At 35.8% G+C, this 18,447-nt stretch overlaps 1 protein-coding gene across 3 annotated transcripts in view; it reads right to left on the reverse strand.

Moving 5' to 3' along the window:
- The window catches only part of ST6GALNAC3 (ST6 N-acetylgalactosaminide alpha-2,6-sialyltransferase 3), a 558,688-nt gene that overhangs the window by 215,398 nt on the left and 324,843 nt on the right, over nt 1-18,447 (reverse strand). For all 3 annotated transcript variants that reach the window (XM_034967859.3, XM_003807792.5, XM_008959933.5), the window contains exon 3: nt 6,751-7,160. In XM_034967859.3, coding sequence (XP_034823750.1) covers nt 6,751-7,160 — 410 coding nt within the window. The remainder of the gene's footprint in view (nt 1-6,750; nt 7,161-18,447) is intronic.

The following is an 18,447-nucleotide window of genomic DNA, read 5'->3' on the forward strand; positions in this document are numbered from 1 at the left end:
TTTTGCTTTAAAATATGATCACTGAACTTGAGATGTTGCTCTTGTTTTAATCCTAAATTGTCTTGTCAAATACATCAGAGTTTCACCCAGTGCATTTGTATGTGTGTGTGTGTGTGTGTGTACATGAGGGTGTTTTTAAACACATGAAAGGTTTGTACTGATATCTTTATAAATTACAAATGCCCTTCCCTACCTCCCATTATTAAAATAGATCGTTCCTTTTTTTTTGAATTTTTAATTTCCAGCGCATTTGTATTACAGAGGAGGCCTAATGTAGGTCACTGAATGCCATCATAAATAATGGTAAAAAGGAAGTTCCCCTGTTTCATAATGCTTGTTAGCGTGAAAACACAACCCTGAATGCAGTATTATGCTTTTTGACTAAGGAATCCTATGGATCTGCCCATGACTGCTGCATGAACTTTTTGTTCCTGCCAAATACACCACCTGGGATGGGGATATTAATTCATTCTAACAGAGGTTTGTCAGCATTGCTCCTGAAAAAGTGCTGAGATACTTATATTTGCAAAGACCATCTTCAAAATGAAAAAAAATGGAAAATACTGTTTTTAATACTGTCTTTTGCCTATTATCTCTTAGTCGAAGTTTTCCTGGGGTTAGCAGGTATTTATTCTGAGTTAGGAATAAACTGACATCTTTGTTTGTGGAATCTAGGTATGGCATTTCTTTGGGCAAACTATGCACATTTCTGTACCCCATGGCTGACTCTAAGATAAGGCTAGCATAGTTGTTTTATTTTGGTTTTGGTTTTTGCCCTCCACCTTCAAGCTACACTGTGTGTGTTAAGGCAGCTTCCTTGTGTGTTGACAGAGGGACCTACAAGAGGATTCCCAAATTTTCAGGGAAGAAGACTTGAAACCCCTTTCCACTCTAGATATTACTAAAGGTTTGTAAACCTGAGGGATGAGAGCCAATTTCATCTCTACACTTGACCACGCAATGACACAAGAAACTTTCAAAATGGCCAAGCTGAAATAGCAAAACCTGGGCTGCCCTTAAAACCCTTGCTAGCTTATAAAACTGTCACCCCCAAAGATAGTGAGGAATGACACATCGCTGATTTCTTTTTCTCTCCTTAAGATTGAGTGGGAATGGATGGAACAGGCTGGCAAAGATGAGCCAGGTAGAGATCTTGATACTGTATTTACAAATCAGTGTCCCATTTTATGTTTTTAGAAATTGATTTATGTGCATTGTTTCCTAAACAGTCTTTGAAAATGACTCCCTTTCTTTTCATCCTCTTCACCTGAGGCAGGAACATCTTGAAATATTGATTCTATTTGCTGCTAGCTTTCATTAATTTCATCCATCCCTGAAGGTGGAGCCACATTGGCACCAGCTAATTAAGACCTATTTAAGGCAGCTCAGAGTCCTTTAACAGCCCAGAATTAGCTTTGCTCTTTTAATGGGGACTATCGCTTTCTCAATTATTACTTAATTAAATAATGTGCCTATATTTGCAAGCATATTTCTAAAGTGAAATCCAAGCTGCAATTGCCCACCTCCCCATAGGAAAGCAGAATATCTCACATTGGCTCTCAACTGCTTCTCTAGAAAAGTTAACATTCCTTTTGCATATGTGTGTGCCAGGAACATGATCACATTCTTCATTGTTAAGTGTGGCACAATGTGCCACTATCAGCCCTACAGCCTTTCCATCATATTTCAGTCTTAAGATGTATTAATGCAAATGTGTAAATGTCAGCAGGCTAGTATTATTTATGCATACCAATCATTCAAAGGGGAAAAGGTATTTTGGTCCAGATTGTTTTGAATATAAAACCTTTAATTTCAAAGATTTCTGGAAGAAATGAAAGTTCTGTAGAATTCACAATACTTGTTTTCCAGAAGTATATTTGGTAGGTGACAATCTAAAAGTGACCACTAACCAATGAACCTAGAATTAAAAAAAAGAAAGAAAGAAAGAAAAAAAACTGGGCCCCAGAAGATAAAGACAGAAAGGGAAAGCAACCTACTCTTTCTGCTCTCTTAGCCTTTCCCACAAGGTCACCCTGTCTAATTGACAAGCCAAATAATTTTAGACAGTAACTAAAAAGAAAGCAAATTAAATTCCATTTGCTTCAAAAAGGTATTCCAATATGTTTGTGAGTTGGCCTAAACTTATTCTAAGACATTTAAATGATATACATATTTCTTCTACTGCTTCATGTTTCCTCAGTGAGGAATTCCTTAAGAAAAAAAACACAATGCTGGCCGGGCGTGGTGGCTCACGCCTGTAATCCCAGCACTTTGGGAGCCTGAGGAAGATGGCTCATGGGGTCAGGAGTTCGAGACTAGCCTGGTCAATATGGTGAAACCCCATCTCTACTAAAAATACAAAAATTAGCCAGGCATGGTGGTGCATGCCTGTAGTCCCAGCTACTCAGGAGGCTGAGGCAGAGGAATCGCTTGAACCTGGGAGGCGGAGGTTGTAGTGAACAGAGATCATGCCACTGCACTCCAGCCTGGGTGACAGAGTGAGACTCTGTCTCAAAAAAAAAAAAAAAAAAAAACCCCACAATACTTGGAATAGTGAAAAGATGCCTACCTTAAACGGAAGGGCTATATTTTTTTAAAAGTATTTTACAATTTTAAGAAGCAAGCTGAGAAGCAAACTTTTCTTTGAGGAACTCCATGTAATCATTTTCCTATCATGAATCACTTTAACTACTAGTGACATATTTTTAATTCTATAAATTATACATAATAATGATGACATTGTCTCTCTGTTAAAAACTTGATGATGAAAATAACTACTTGCTAAAAAGTTCTAATAACTACAGGCAAATCAAACAAAATAGCTTTACAGTTAAAGCAAAATTAAATGGACACCCCTTATTCTCTATTTCCTCATGCCTTCAGTGATGTATACCACTTAATTCACTCCTATTTACTTAGGAGAAGAATGTTCTTTTTTGGAGACTATTACCAACATATACTTTGTGAGCACAGATCCACATAAATGTTTGCCATTCAAATGTTTTCTTTGATGCAAAATATCCTTAAAGTGTTTACCATAATTATATTGCTTGTTGTGCTGTTATTCTTATTCTAAGATTATTTGTGTGTGTGTGTGTGTGTGTGTGTGTGTGTGTGTGTGTTGTGGAATAAAGCAGATGAATAATTACATTGATATCTCTGAGACCTGTGATTGTCAGCATGGTAAAAAGAAGGAACAGATATAAGATAGAGGATATAAACTTAAAACCTGATAGCCCTGGATTTGAATTGAAAGTTTCGGTTTGAACTCATAACGATTTTATCTTTAAACAATATACACAGTATATATTGTTTACATACTACCTCTGTCCTCTGTAAAGCCCAAGAAACAAAGACCAATCCAGTAGCAATGAGCAGCAATGGTGCTAATATTATACTCTCTTAACTACTAAAAGAAACTGACGTTCTTTGGAGAAATGTCTGAATCCAGGTCTGCCTCGGAATATGTACAAAAAAAGCCTGAAACATTCCATAATACCAGGAAACAAAGAAGCTATCAAAGACTACTAAGGGCATGTCAAAAGGACTCAAAGCCAATTTGAAGAGGTTCCCATAGGCCAAAATAGGGCAATCTGAGCATAAGGATATAATTTTAATAAATTAAAATACTTCAAGTATGTTTAAGTCTGCAAGTCAATATGTAAATATTAATAATAGTGGACGCCTACAGAGAATGCAAGGAAACTAATACATTAAAACTGGTAAATAAAGAGGAGAACAGTATTGGTTTCTATCTCATGGTAACCAAACGAATAAGAGGGTAAATTACTCTTAAAATATATCAGCTAATAAATAAAAAGGATATGATGAAATAGCACCATTGTGCAATCCTAATACATTATATAATCTAGCAAATAATCATTGATGGCATCTAACATTAAAAAAAGAGAAAACTAGAGAGTATTTCTTCTGAGAGAAGAACCACCTAATGGTTTTGGCAAAAAAAAAAAAAAAAAAAAAAAAAAAAAGACATGAATCCAACCAAGCCTCAATACATAAATACCAGTGTAGCAGAAAAAGAAAGATCATGGGAATGCGATTAACAAATCTAGATTGTGGAAAACTCTGTATGACTAATGCCTAGGTTTCTTCAACAACAGGTAGGGAGGGAGATAGAAGAGAGAAGGAGAGACAGGGAAGTTTCTATATAGGTTAGGAGAAATATAAGACACATATCAATCAATTGCTATGTATGAACCTTATGCTAATCCTAATTAAAACAAACTATGAAAAATATATCAATGAGACAATTGGGAAATTTGCAAACTAAATATATAATGATATTATGGCAGAATTGTTGATTTTTATGTAGGGCAATGGTATTGTATTGATTTTAAGACTTTTTATCTTTTAGAGGTATACACCAAAATATTTATAAATAAAATTATATGATATCTGAGTTTTTTTCAACATAATCTTTGGTGAGAGAGAAAGTGTATGGGGTATAGATGAAACCATACTGGTCATGAATTAATAATTATTCAAGCTAAGTGATGGTTATACAGAGGCTCATTACACCACTAGTGTCTCTATAAGTTTGACATTTTCCTTCATGAAAAGTTGAAAAATATATTCTAGTTTGAAATTTGACATTGAATATCAGATTGTCATGGGAAATTCTTAGACAATAAAAGTCTTTAATATAGATGGGGTTAGGATATAGATTGGGAACAGCAGCTTCTGAGGTCATTTTGATCAACATTTTATTATCCAACCAGGCTCTACTTAAATCACCCATTCTGTCCATTTCTAAAACACTAGCATAGTTGTCTTCTCTTGTCTGGTTGGAGTACTAAGTGAAGCAACCAGACAGAAATAGACTCAGTGAAAAAGATAAGAATGCACCATAAACTGAAACCATATTTCTGTTTCTTTAACTCTCATTTTGGTAACTCTACCAATCGAATGATACCCTGCAAATTAACTTTATCAAGTGAGTAAAATTACCTAGTAATTTTCCTACGATACAGCTTTCTTCATCATGGCCAGTAAGAAAATGATCTCCCAAAGCTATTCTCTCCCAATTCTTTTACAATTTACACATATGTGATGGTGTTGTCTCCCTCAAAGCTCACGGCAAAAGTCGATGTGAAATAAACACATAAAAACATGAACCAACAGCATGCTAGGCTCTTCTCTGATACCCAACCCCCCGCCCCCGCAAATGACTCTAGGGCTTATAGGTATGTCTGGGTGATACCCTGAGGGCTAACTCTAACTAATGAAAAACCAAATACATTTCATTAATTGCATTGCTCTGGGCTAAGGAGAGACCAGAAATTTCCAAAGCCCTTTGTGAATAGGCTTCATATTTATATAGAATAATGTGACATATGACCATTTTTCTTTGAAGCACCATACCTATCCCTTTCATCTCTACTGCCTGTCATTTTAGACAGTTTATGCTACATTGATTCAAATCTCACCCTTGGGATTCTTCTTGCTAACTCATACAGTCTGAGGAACTAGTATTTCATGGCTATTTCTGTCTTGTATTTCATATGAAGCTGTGTATTTTTGGTGCTCAGAAGTAGAAAATGTTAAATTCAGATCAACCCACATTACCAAAGGAGAGTTGATCCACCTAAGGTTTTTAAATAATCAACAGCATTCAAATTACATCCAGAGATGTCAGAAACTGCACCTCCCTGAGCGCATAGCTCAATATAGTTAAAAGCTTAGATTTGATAATATTGAATAGTGAAATACATACATTTTGAAGAAATTGGAATGCTAATATTGGAACTATAGCAGATGCTCAATTTATCCATGATATTGCACAAATAAGCAAAATTCATAGATAATTTAAAACTTTAGCTATTGGTTTCAATATCTTCCCTTAACAGTTCTTTATTACTGCTAGATATAAGAACTAAGATTGTCTGATTTGTAATTCCTGTTTTCTCTGTTTTAATAGTTATCTTTCTAAAAAGAAAGAAAACATGGCACACAATTCAGTTACAGAAGAGATGAGGGAGCTGGAAATGGAGCAAACAGAGGAAATAGGAGAAGGAAGGGGAGGGGAAAGCAGGCTTCAAGGGAAAAAAGTGCGAAGTGTAGTTTACAGAATGCTACAGAAAAAACATGGATGTAATAAAAAATGCAAATTGGTTTTTGGATAATTGAATGAATAGTATTTATACCTCATTTCTTTAAAATAATTCAACTGCTAATGATTTTAAGTGACGTATAATTTCAATATGGTATTCTGCTAAACAAGTTAGATACCAAGTTATGATGTTCAGGATCACAGTGCCTATTTGCATGCAAGAAGCTACACAATCTTATTGGAGAATCAATAGCCTGTTCTGTTTGTGGTCTCAGGTAAAATTTTGGCAAAATTCCCAGAGGAGTTTAGATTAATGCATAATCCTAAAGTTCCTTACCATTACTAGGTTTTGAAACAGAAATGTTTAGGCTTCCTCTTTCAGCTGAAATCCAACTCAATCAATAGCAAATGGAACAAAATAAGAAAAGATCAAAAGATACCTTGGGGAAGTATCCAGTGTTTCTTGGAGACTCAAACCAATCAGAATGGAAAGAACAGGAGGTAGTATAGGTGGAATAAATGAGACCTCAGGCTGGCTTATCAAGTAATCATAATAGTCAAAACATATAACAATCAGCGTAAATAAATAACTGTTCATTTTATATCCTGCAAAAGGAATTGGCGAAGATTTAGCATAAAAGATAATAAAAGAAAATAAAGCTGCTTCAGAGAGGGCTCACCTGTCTTTCCCAGTTTCCTTCTTAAAAACTCCATCACAGTAACTCATGCGCTTCTCTGTGGTCACATATATTTGGGCATTCGGATAGATACCAACTGTCTTTTTCAACATGTTGTAAACGATGCCATTGCCATCTTTCCTCATATTGCGGAAAGGACCCCAAATAACATAAATAGTAGTATTCGCTTCCTTGAAAAAATAATCAGGGTTTTTTAGCAAAAGAGGAACGCTGGTATGGGACACAACTCGAATCATGGTCATGCGGCCGACATCTTCTTCATAACCCTTGGTGGGGGCATTATTCATTCTCCAAATGCAGGAGGATCGATCTATCTCATTTCCCACCTTCTGGCCAACCATCTGACCTGAGTTTGACACTATGGCACAAAGGTCGCAGTCCAGTTGCAAAGGCTGAAAAATAGAGAAAGAAGGCATGTAAATTAGTAAATTCCACTTAGTCAAACAAGTTCCTATGGGAAAACAAAAGTTCAGATATTGTATAATTACCAAATATGGAAATATCTCTGAAGTACCTACAAATACCAAACCTACAGTCTCTGCCACAGATTATCAAGTTAACAGCATGCTTCCATTAAAAAAGAAAAAGTATACCGTCAAAAAATAATTTTAATTTCTATAATCCCCATGCCCTGGTTTAAAATTATAGGCAAAAAATAGTTATTTGTTTGCCACTCTAAATGATAAATATTTTTATTCAGAACTGTAATTTCAGGTGAAATACGAAAATATGAAAAGATTTGATCTTTGTAATAAGGTTGGTGGCTATAAAGGAAATGCAAAAGAAACATATCCAGGGATCAATTATGTATTTTCCCTGTATGCATGAATGGTTATGAGCAATTGATAAAAATATGAAGAGTTCAGCAAGCAATGAGGTTATAAAACAGATTTTCGGAACCAGTAACTACTTAAGGTAAGTCCCAGGCTAGCAGAAATATTACAGAGACCCTTCAGAGATTCCCTCAAGTCATCATATTAATTGGCGTCTGTGTTTATGTTTATCCTAGATGGATAAGGAAAGGCCTCCTTTTAGATGGGAAGGTATATACACAGACAGTCTCTATAGTTAGTCTAAGTCCCTTTTTCCCTTTTTATTTAACCACGGAGGTAATAGAGACTCGTGGAAGTTAAGCATCAGCTTTCAGGACTTGGAGATGATAAAGCTGCAGTGTTAGATTCAAATCTAGATCGTCTAACTGTAAGCCCACTGCCCTTTCCGTTATTCCTTGCTTTCAGTTCTCCTAAAACAACCAAATAGATTGCTTTTGCTGCTTCTCTCCCACATAGTCACCCTTTCTTTTAAAACAGTAATAAAGAAGCAATGTGCTTTTTTGATATACATCTTTCTCATCTCCCTTCTATGAGATTCCACATTTTGCATCTGACATTCGATCTTGAATTTTTATTGTGCCTGTTGGTGAGTAGCCTCTCTCAACTGGGTACTATCCTTGTTTTATGTATTGTGTTGGACTTTATTGTTTAATTATGTCTGTCCACTAGACAGTAAACTATGTCAGAACAATGCCTACCTTCTTCATTTTAACTCCATTCCCCCATCAGTCCCTGGAATACATTAAAGGCTCAATTGGTTAAGTTAGGAAGTGAAAGCAATTGAATTAAAATAACTACACTGAGAGGTAAGATACTGCATAAAAATTAACCTGTTAGTCATCATACAACTGTAACAGACCATTGTTCCTATCAATGGTAGGCACTCACAGCAGTCATAGAGCACCTGCGATGTGTCAGGCACAGTTCCAAGGGTTAGAATTCAGCAGTGAAAACTATAAACAAAAATTCCTGTTCTCATAGAGCTTATATTCAAGTTGGGTGCAGGAGAAAGGCAATAAATAAACTATCATCCCATATAATATGTTAAATTTTGCTAAGTACTAAATTGAGAAAATTAAAGCAGGAAAGGAGGTTAAGAGGTATGTGTGTGCACGTGTGTGTGTGAGTGTGTGTGAGAGAGAGAGTTGGTGGAGTAATCAGAAAAAGACCTTGCTGAGAAAATAATCTTTGAGGAAAGACTTGAAGGAAGTGAAAGAGTTGGCCATGAGCATATTTAGGAAAAAAGCTTTCCTGCAGAGCAAATGCAAAAACCAATGCAAATACCCTGAGGCAGGAAAGGAATAATAGGAAGAGCAATGTAGCCTGGCAGAGCCAGTGGGGAGAGCCAAGTAGGTACTGAGGCCAGACAGATAGCAGGGGAGAAATCACTTGGGGTCTTTCAGTTTGCGTGAGATGAAGTGCCATTGAAGGGCTCGGGACAGAGGAATGACTGAGCTGAGTTACATTTTAACAGCTTTGGCAACTGTGTGGAAAGTTGATAAAAAAAAAGAGGCCAGGGTGGAAGCAGGAGATTAGGCCGCTGCTACAATCCCAGCAAGAGAGGATAGTGATGTGGACCATGTTGAGTAGCAAAGGAGATGGAGAGAAGCTGCTTATGTTCTGGAAATATTCTGAAGGTACAGCCTATTGAATTGAAACTACTCAAACTGCTTTAAAAACTTTTTCCCCCTAATTAGTAAAGTAATATGGGAAACTCAAAAACTAAAAAGAATGGACAAAATGATTTTAAAAATTCTCCATATTCTCATCACTCAATAACACTACACCGATTTTTGTCATATTTTTTTCCTTTCTATAGATATTATTTTAGACAGGCTGAGAAATGCCATTTATATTATTCGGCCACCTTGGTTTCTTACTTAATGAGAAACCATTAATCAAAAATCATCAGCCTTTCCCATGTCAGCCATTAGAGCTAGTTTTATGCCTGCACAAGATTCCATTATAGGGATATACCATATGTACCGATTTGCCTACTGCTGGGCATTTAGCGATTATCTGTTTTTTTTCCTACTATAAAAAAGTGCTTTGATAAACATGCTTGTTCTTCCTCCTGCATTTTGGATGCTAACAGTTATTACATTAACTTAAATTAGTTTCTTTGATTTCATTTTTATTTGTACTCCTATAAAATGTGCCAGACCGACAAAGGCATGTGTTTATTTGAAATGTCAAAGATAAAACTTTTGAAAAAAACTTGACTTGCAGAATGCACAAAGGCCCATTTATGAGTTGTCTTAAAACTCTGTTATTAAAGGGACTGTTCATCACCCCTGCCACAGTAAGGTTTCTCAACTAATGTGAGTAGCAGGTGGTCCAGGCACCAGATGGGAATAGATCCATACCAGGTGAATGAGTGTATTAGGACACTTGGAAAAGAGAGTTTTATAGGTTAGTGCCATAGTGAAGACTTCACCAGTGACCAAAATGGAGGCACAAGGAAGTGCCCTTTGGGGTCACGCATTGATTTAAGACCCTTCCTCAACCTCTTAGGAGCCTACCTTCTTTTACACAATAGAGAAGAACATAATATTCTTCTTGCCAGACGACTTGCAGCAGAGCCTGACATCCATTACTCTTAGCTGAGTCCTCCAATTCACTTACAGTCATGCAAATCAATGCCTGATTTAAATTGTGTGTGTCATATGGCATACTCCAACTTATCACCAAGATGCATATGGTGCGGGGGGTTACATTCCATTTGCTATTCCAAGAAGTTGCTTCGTTGTGTAATAAAAGCATGGTTGGGGTATAGCCTCCACAAATTTAAACAATCAAAAAGAAGAAAAAGAGAAAGTCTTGGATATGTTCGAATCTATAAAATGCAGCAAATTACATTGGATTTCCTAGTCATTATAATGAATTAGCCAGTTTTGCTGTAACAAGGCTTAATACAGAATTAAGTGAGACCAGCACACTGGTCTCACTTGACAATTGTAACCTCTGAAAGTGATCAGTTAAGACATCACAATCTGTTTCATGACAACATATTGGGATGCCACAGCTGTGCAGATTATGAGGTCAGCAGCTAACTAACAACTTGAGGGCAAACATTGGGAACAACAGCATCTTGTTTATGTGACAAATATGTCATTGGGTAGAGTATTATGAATGCAACGGCTTTGAGGGTAGATGGTGATCTATAAAATTGCCACTTTGTTTTTTTGTTTGACTATTCACTTGGCCCTACTGTCACCATGGCCATCATCTTAAGAGACGTTTGTACTTCTTGGTCTATACTTCTGGGTAATAGTTTTGCCTAGCCATCTGCCTTCCTGAATAAGGTACCAGGAGACATGGATGAACATGATAATTGCTCTATTTTACCACTTACTTGCAGGAACCATTTTTAAAGTATGACAAGAGTGTGGGGGCCAGACAAATGGAACATTCCTAATCATAATCAGGAGCTTCAGGTAGCACAAAAAGCTTGCTTGCAAAGCCCAAGGGACTCATTTATACATCTGAAGGCACCTTCAAACTACAGTATGCCATGACAAAAAGAAAGAAATACCTACGCACAAATGGACAATTTGACCCAAAATCTGCTCTTATCTAGTTATCTCAGTTTTTCTTATTAGCTTTATTACTACGTCTTTTGATCTCAACTTTCTCTGTTAAAGTGTACTGCTATTTCTTCAACTCATTTATATTATTTGATTTGGGGGCTTTGCTTGAAAATTTATTCCATATGTCTTCACTCACTCAGTTCTGCTTCGGTAGGCAGTTACTCTTTCTTTCTAGACTGAGGCCCTGGATTTTCCAAGAACTTTGTTAAGATTTATCTAGTTCCACTTTATCAAGCCACATCTAAATTTTGAATTCTCCCTTTATAGTTGAATTGTCTCTATTTTTTGCTTTTTTTTTCATTAAAAACAAACTTGTCTTCTTCATCTTGTCTCTTGTGCACTCAAAACATCTTCGAAAACATCTTGTACATTCAAAATATTTTCACTGGGCTTCAGCTGTGTCTATAAACTGAGAGCACCACAAATATTCAGCCAACCCTGTCTGGGTCCCTATGTCCTTGTTAAAGAAAGCCACAAATGTCAAACACTTCCTTTTATTTAAGGTCTAAAATATTGATTTTCTTTTATGGTAACAGCACTGTATTTGTTTTGGCTATTTTTTTCCTCTGCAAAAGTATACTAACTCTATACCAGCACATCTGGTTTCAAAACAATCAGCTTGGGAGGAGTTAAGAATTTGGTGACATCTATTGAATAACCACATAATTTTTATTTAGCACCTATTCTGTGCAAGGCACTGTGAAGAGTAAAATCATTTTAAAATTCTAATCAGTGTGAACTTAATCTCAGTACACAGCGCTAAGCTGTGTGGGAGAGTTTCATGATCAACTAGAGTCAATTCGTATGCTGTTTTAGAAGCCTAAGGAATGGCTTTGTAAAACAAGTCATTTCTCTGCTAAAATGAATCTCGACATTTTGCCACCTTACAGGAAAAAATGACTTGATTATTGGCTGGGGCACAGGTAGAAGGTGAGAGAGAGAGGAAGGGAAGAAACAGCACCAGAGAGACCTATAAGTATAGTGTAGTAGAATTTTTGATATACACATGATTGAATGCCTATTACAGGTCAGTCATATTTCTCAGTACTTTATTACATTATTCCACATAATTTTCATGGCAGATTTTTCAAGTTACCTTAATTTATTTTCCATTACTGAGTTGAGGAAGTTGAGATAAACATGATGTCCAAAGGATACTAGATATTTTTCAGGTTAAAAAGAAGAGCATATGTTAACTTTCAGGAAATGCACTCACAGCAGCATTAGGAAATGTGGAATATCAAAGAAATAATTATTACTGATTTTCACTATTCTTAATATACACATATGCAGACACCTCAAATCTTGCTCACTATTATATTTAAATTATTTTAATTAAATCATAGATTAATGCTTTAAACATGCTTGTAATCAATAACTTCACCACTATTCCTTTTTGGCAATAGTGCTAGCATGACATAAAAAATTGTTGAAAATGTTTTTGTTGATATTTTCAGCTTGAAATATGGCTGAAATTTCAGTCTAAGATAAACTAATCATGACCAATTTTATTAGCTTTTAAATGGTCCTTCACATCTGCTTACTCAATTTGCTTTTCAAACTGTTTCTTTCACAACAGCAGTGAAAGATTCTCAAGCAATAAATAATTACTGTCCATGTCGGGCAAAAAAGACCATGGCAGATGATATTATTTTCTAAACTGGTCTCCAGGACTAAAGGGAATAACACCTCCCCACTGCCCAAAAGCCTCCTTCAGAAATTCACTTTAGAAACTCACAGTGGCCATTTGCAAGTCTTTGGGAATCAATGTTCATTGAAGACTGTCAAGAGGTCTCTAACTCATGAATGGCTCTTCTCTTCTATGAGGATCCAGGACAATGGCTGACTGGGGTACTATGTTCACACGATGGGTCTTTTTATACCATGCCTGTTTTTATTTTTATTTTATTATAAGCATGAGTATTTGAGAGGCATACAAATGAATTCTGTTTTTAAAAATACTGAAGAATGTAAGCACAGAGGAATTGATTCCCTGTGAAGGTCCTGTGTTCTCTGATACTGTAGGGTGGGGGGAAAGTGTAAATATTCTCAACTCTTTCTAAAAGTCTCTAGCATTTTTATAATTACTCAGCCTTATTTCCTTGTTTGTAAACAATATATTTTATTAACATAGATTCCAGAAATCAATTTACCATGATATGCTTAACCAATTCTTTCCTGGTTAAGAGAGAAAGTGAGTGAGAGAGAGAGGGAGAGAGAGAAATGGCCAAAACTGACAGGTTATTCACCCTGACTGGCAAGTTTCACCTCTCGTTGACTCAGGGTCACTTTTCCCTTTAAATTGGTACACATACAGTAAAAGAACCCTTCTGTTCCTCCATTCAAAATTCACACCACACACACACACACAAATACACACACACACACATCTGTTACCTTCACTTAGCTGATGTGATTGCTCACTCTCCTAGGCCAGTTTCATCCTTACCAACCACCCTGGGAAAACCATCCCTTTCTCTTCTTTGGGTATGAACCTGACAAATTGCCCTATCCTTTCTGAGTGATATATTGGGACAACTGCCAAGCACTTTACATTTTAATCAGTAAGAATAATGTAATATTTAACCTTTACTTTTTTCTCTCTGAATAAGCTAATAGACAATAGAATAGATAATTAAAATTTGTGAAATAAAACTTGCAAAACAGTGGTTTCTACAGCAAAAAGGAACAGCCATGTATGAAAGGTCACCTGTCAACTAGTTCTAGTTATTAAATCTCTGCATTTATCACTAAGGTGGCTCTATGGAAAACGAAGGTCAAGACATTAAATTATGAAACAGTCAGGATTAGAAAAGGTCACCCAAAATTCAAGTAAAATTTAACCAAACCTGCTAATTCTATACCCTCAAAGCAAGTAGAAACAGCCAGATTTGAAACACAACATTGGATAGCTCTAATCTATCTTTCTACTTTAGCACCATCCAGAAAATGAATTTCTATTTGATATCTTGAAGTCTAAAATAAAACTTGCTTATCTCAAGTAAAAACAAGAACTTCAATGAGTATTTCTAAATGAAAATCATTTCAATTGAACCAGCATAAATTATTAAAAACATTGTTTTACACTACTCTAATGGTTCCTTTCATTTCAACCATAAGGATGCCATTTTAAAAATTGGAGATGGGACACTCCTGGCACCTTAAATACTTTACAGAACAATTAGCAACTCACCACTCACTAATTTACTACTTTAATGTTGAAACAAAAAAGATCTTTGCTTTTCATTATCCAATTTGAATGAATTTGAACAAAGCAGGTTGAACAAAGATCCAGAGACACTCTTCAGTTTGCTGTCATTTATTCCCCTGCTCTTCCTGAATGTCTTTAGAGTTCTAGTTTTAGAGGCTTCAACATGTATAATGACGCCATTGGGGAATAGATTTTGCCTTTATTCTCCTTGATGTTCTTTTTGAGGTCTTTTAAGTGAAAGGTACAAAAGAGGCATTAACAATCTGGCATTGCTTTTATTGCTTGACAAAAAAAATGTATTTTAATTTTTCCCGTGTTTCAGGAATGATTAAGCAAGCTGTTTTCATCTACACTGAGTCACTTTCAGCAGACCTTTAACTGTGAGCAAAGAATTGTGAAGACTGTTCTGCAGAGAAATCAACACAGTTCAGCCAAGCTAACCTGTAAATGTACTTCCTTGCCCCTCCACAAACCAGCATCTTCCAGTGAATGCAGCTTTCTAAAGCAATGTGTATAAATCTCACAGCACATAAAAAGACAGATTTGATAACTGATGGTTTAGCTCTGACTCTATGTGGATTTGGGATGTGGCATTTACCTTGGTTCCTACCTGGTGACATTAAATCTAAGCATAAAACTTAATATGGGGGTGCATAAAAGTGTGAATGTCAAGAAATAATTCTACAACAGGCAACATAAAGCTATGTTTCTCGGTTGCCATATATAATATGCTCCCTTTATTTGGAAGTTCCTCTAGGGAATGGATCTGCATAAACATGTACATGTGCCAGAGGAACGCAACATGTTTTCTCTAGACTGGGAGGCAAAAAACACGTTTTCTCAAACCAAGAAAGAGTTTTCTCATATGGATGTGAATTATGGTAATAATTCATATTCTATTATTACTATTAGGTCACAGTAAAACTTGGATAATTTTATAGCCAACTTACCTCTTGATTATTTTTTTCTCCTTTCAGGAGGATGATCTCAGGACGTGCTGCTAAAATGCCACACAGGAATGTCACAAAAAGAAGGTAAGAAAACTGATTCTTGCTATATGGTATTAGTGTACTTGCATGTCACTCAACTAGGAATATAGTTTTCAACTGGCTATACATTACAATGACCAGGAGAACTTTTAAAAATGGCAATGGCAGGAGTCCACCCCTGACCAAATAAGACAGACAATTTTTGAGGATGGCACCTGCACATAATTTTTTTCAAGTCCCACATGTGATTCCAATAGATGCCTAGGTTTGAGAAACATTCTCCTAGAAGAATTAAAAACGATAAGAGAGGAGACCATAATGTTTGATCAAAGGGATGAAAACAAAACAATAAATTTGAATCCTTAGGGAAGATGCTGGGGTAGGAAATCCTTCTAGTTATCCTTCAAATACTAACAGATTGACAAGAGGGACTTACACATGAAGTCAGCCCTAGAAGTCAGATATTTTGAAGAGCAAATGGAGAGTATACTGGAGGTCTGCATGTAGTGCCAAGCATGAGAACTTCTATTTCCTACAGAGTTATTTTTAATTATATAGCATTAGAGGTTTTATCAATTCTCTGGCTAGAATTTTCTTTGGAGGTAAGGAAAATCATACTACCTAATAAATTTTCTTAATTTTCATGTGGGATTCCTGCCAGCATATAAAGCTAGTGGTAAACGGAACAGTCATTGCCATTCACTCAATACAGATTTTTTTTTTTTTCATTTTGTTTTGCTTTCTGGGCTGAAGGATATTTTAAGGGCTTATAGTTTGAGAGGAGGTGGTTGGTAAAGATGGAATGATTGACAATACAAGAGAAGGACCACTGATGGAGTGAGAATACATGGAAGATAAGACTCAATAATTTAACAGTATAGTTAGATTGGTACCCTTTGGAAGGCAGAAATACATCTTTCTTGGAAACAGGAAGAATGAATCAAGAATGAGAGAAGAAACAGGTTACTTTATAAGAAAGGACTTCAACTAGATTCACTCTAGGTTCTCTTATATTTCTAAAAGGAAGCAAGTGTTAATTGATGAGAGATAGGGTACTTCGAGTTACAGTTAACAGACTTTAAAATAGGATGAACTTTTGAGAAAGAATATTTTGAGTAAGAGAGTTGAGAATAAAAATGATTGCAAATGATGTTTCAGCTAGAATTTACAAACTATAGATATGTGATGAAGCTACTGTAAGGTATGTATTCTGCCTAAATAATATTCTGGAACACAGAGGCAAGAATGAAGAAAGCAGCTAGTCAGGAGATCATGGTGCGTAGTGTACTGAAAGCTGAAAGTTGGAAGTTGAGAAATAGTCATGGGCACTAGCAACTGGATCCCACACTGAAAGTGGAAGGAAATGGTGGCAAAATTAGTAAATGGAAAAGATAGGGAAGCATGACTGTCTTAGTGGGGTTATGTACATTCCTTGGAGGCAAGGAGAGATATATTTACATTGTATATTCTAAGACTAGGCTTATTTTAGGAATAAGGAGAAGAATGTGGCTTGCATAAACTTTGAGTTAAAGGTCTGTGATTGCAAATGGGATAGGCTCCAGGAAAGCTGTACTATAAGTACGCCTTCTAGTTTCAAAATGAAAACCCAAAGTACAGAAGATATTCAACTTCATTATTGTTAAAAAGTACCATCATGAGAACTTTGACTTCAACAATGTTAACTTTCAAAATTCAGACTGCCCTTCTATGGAAAATAACTTAGCTGCCAAAAAATATATAAATTCATCTCTAAACCATCGAAGACTTAACAAGATGGTAAGAAATTACCAGCCTAGAGAAGACTAGAGCTCACTAACACTAAAATCTGCTTTTGCCCCAGAGGCATTAGTAATTCTGGAAGGAATAGGTGAGGTCTGTTTCTGGAAGCATGTTGGGCCTAGAAGAATAGAAATCAGAATCCAGAGCCCAAGGGTAAACAAACATTCACTTTGAACTAGGATTCCTAGAGTTATTGTAAGATTAAGTCTGAACTGAAAATAAATCAGTCTTATAAAATCTGTCAACCTATTTTATGTCAATTTGTTGTGTCTGATAACCTCAGTTTTGAAAATTTTATTGTGTGTTCCTGAACTTCTATTGACTTTAGACACCTAGAACAACAAAAGAAAAATCTCCTCTGGAGGAAGATAATATCATCCTAGGTCTCAAATCACTGTTACAAATAAAGTTTTAAGCACAATGCCCCATACACAATTAAAAACTTCAGATATAAAAAGAAACAAACCACCACTAAAGAAAACCAACAAAAATACTCACATAAAAGTTCCACATACGGAATTACAGGATATAGACTAAAACAATGTTTACGATGTTCAATGAGATAGGAGTCTAGTGAAAAATTTTGCAGGGAAATGAAAACTACAAAAAGTGATGGAGCAGATATGTAAAATAGTTACTTAGAAGTTCGATAATTGATAAATATAATACATGAAATAAAGAACTCAAGAAATGAATTTAACAGCAAATTAGATAAAGCTAAAGAAAGAATTAATGAAAGAGAAGACAGAAGCAAGTACTCAGAATGAAACATGAGATTTAAAAAAATAAGGTAAGAGACTCAGAATACAATGAGAAGGACTACTATACATTTATTTGAAATCTCAGAGGGAGAGAAGAGATAAAATGGATAAAGGCAAGTCAGTGAAAAATTTTCAGAATTTATGAGAATTCAGTGATTCAAAAGGCTCAATTACTCTCAAGTAAAATAAATCCACATGTAAACAATAAAGCTTCATCATACAAAAACAAAGAGGAAATTTTATAATGAAAATTATAAAATAGCATACAACTTGAGAGGAGGTATAAAATTAGAAGTGTTTTAAGTATCTTCCATTCTTTTTTTTTTTTCTTTTTTGAGACAGAGTTTCACTCTTGTCACCCAGGCTGGAGTGCAGTGGTGCGATCTTGGCTCACTGCAGCCTCTGCCTCCCAGGTTCAAGCAGTTCTCCTGCCTCAGCCTCCCGAGTAGCTGAGTAGCTGGAATTGTAGGTGCCCACCACCATGCCCAGCTAATTTTTGTATTTGTGCTTGAGACG

Source organism: Pan paniscus, chromosome 1 (assembly GCF_029289425.2).
Source record: "Pan paniscus chromosome 1, NHGRI_mPanPan1-v2.0_pri, whole genome shotgun sequence".
Taxonomy (NCBI): domain Eukaryota; kingdom Metazoa; phylum Chordata; class Mammalia; order Primates; family Hominidae; genus Pan; species Pan paniscus.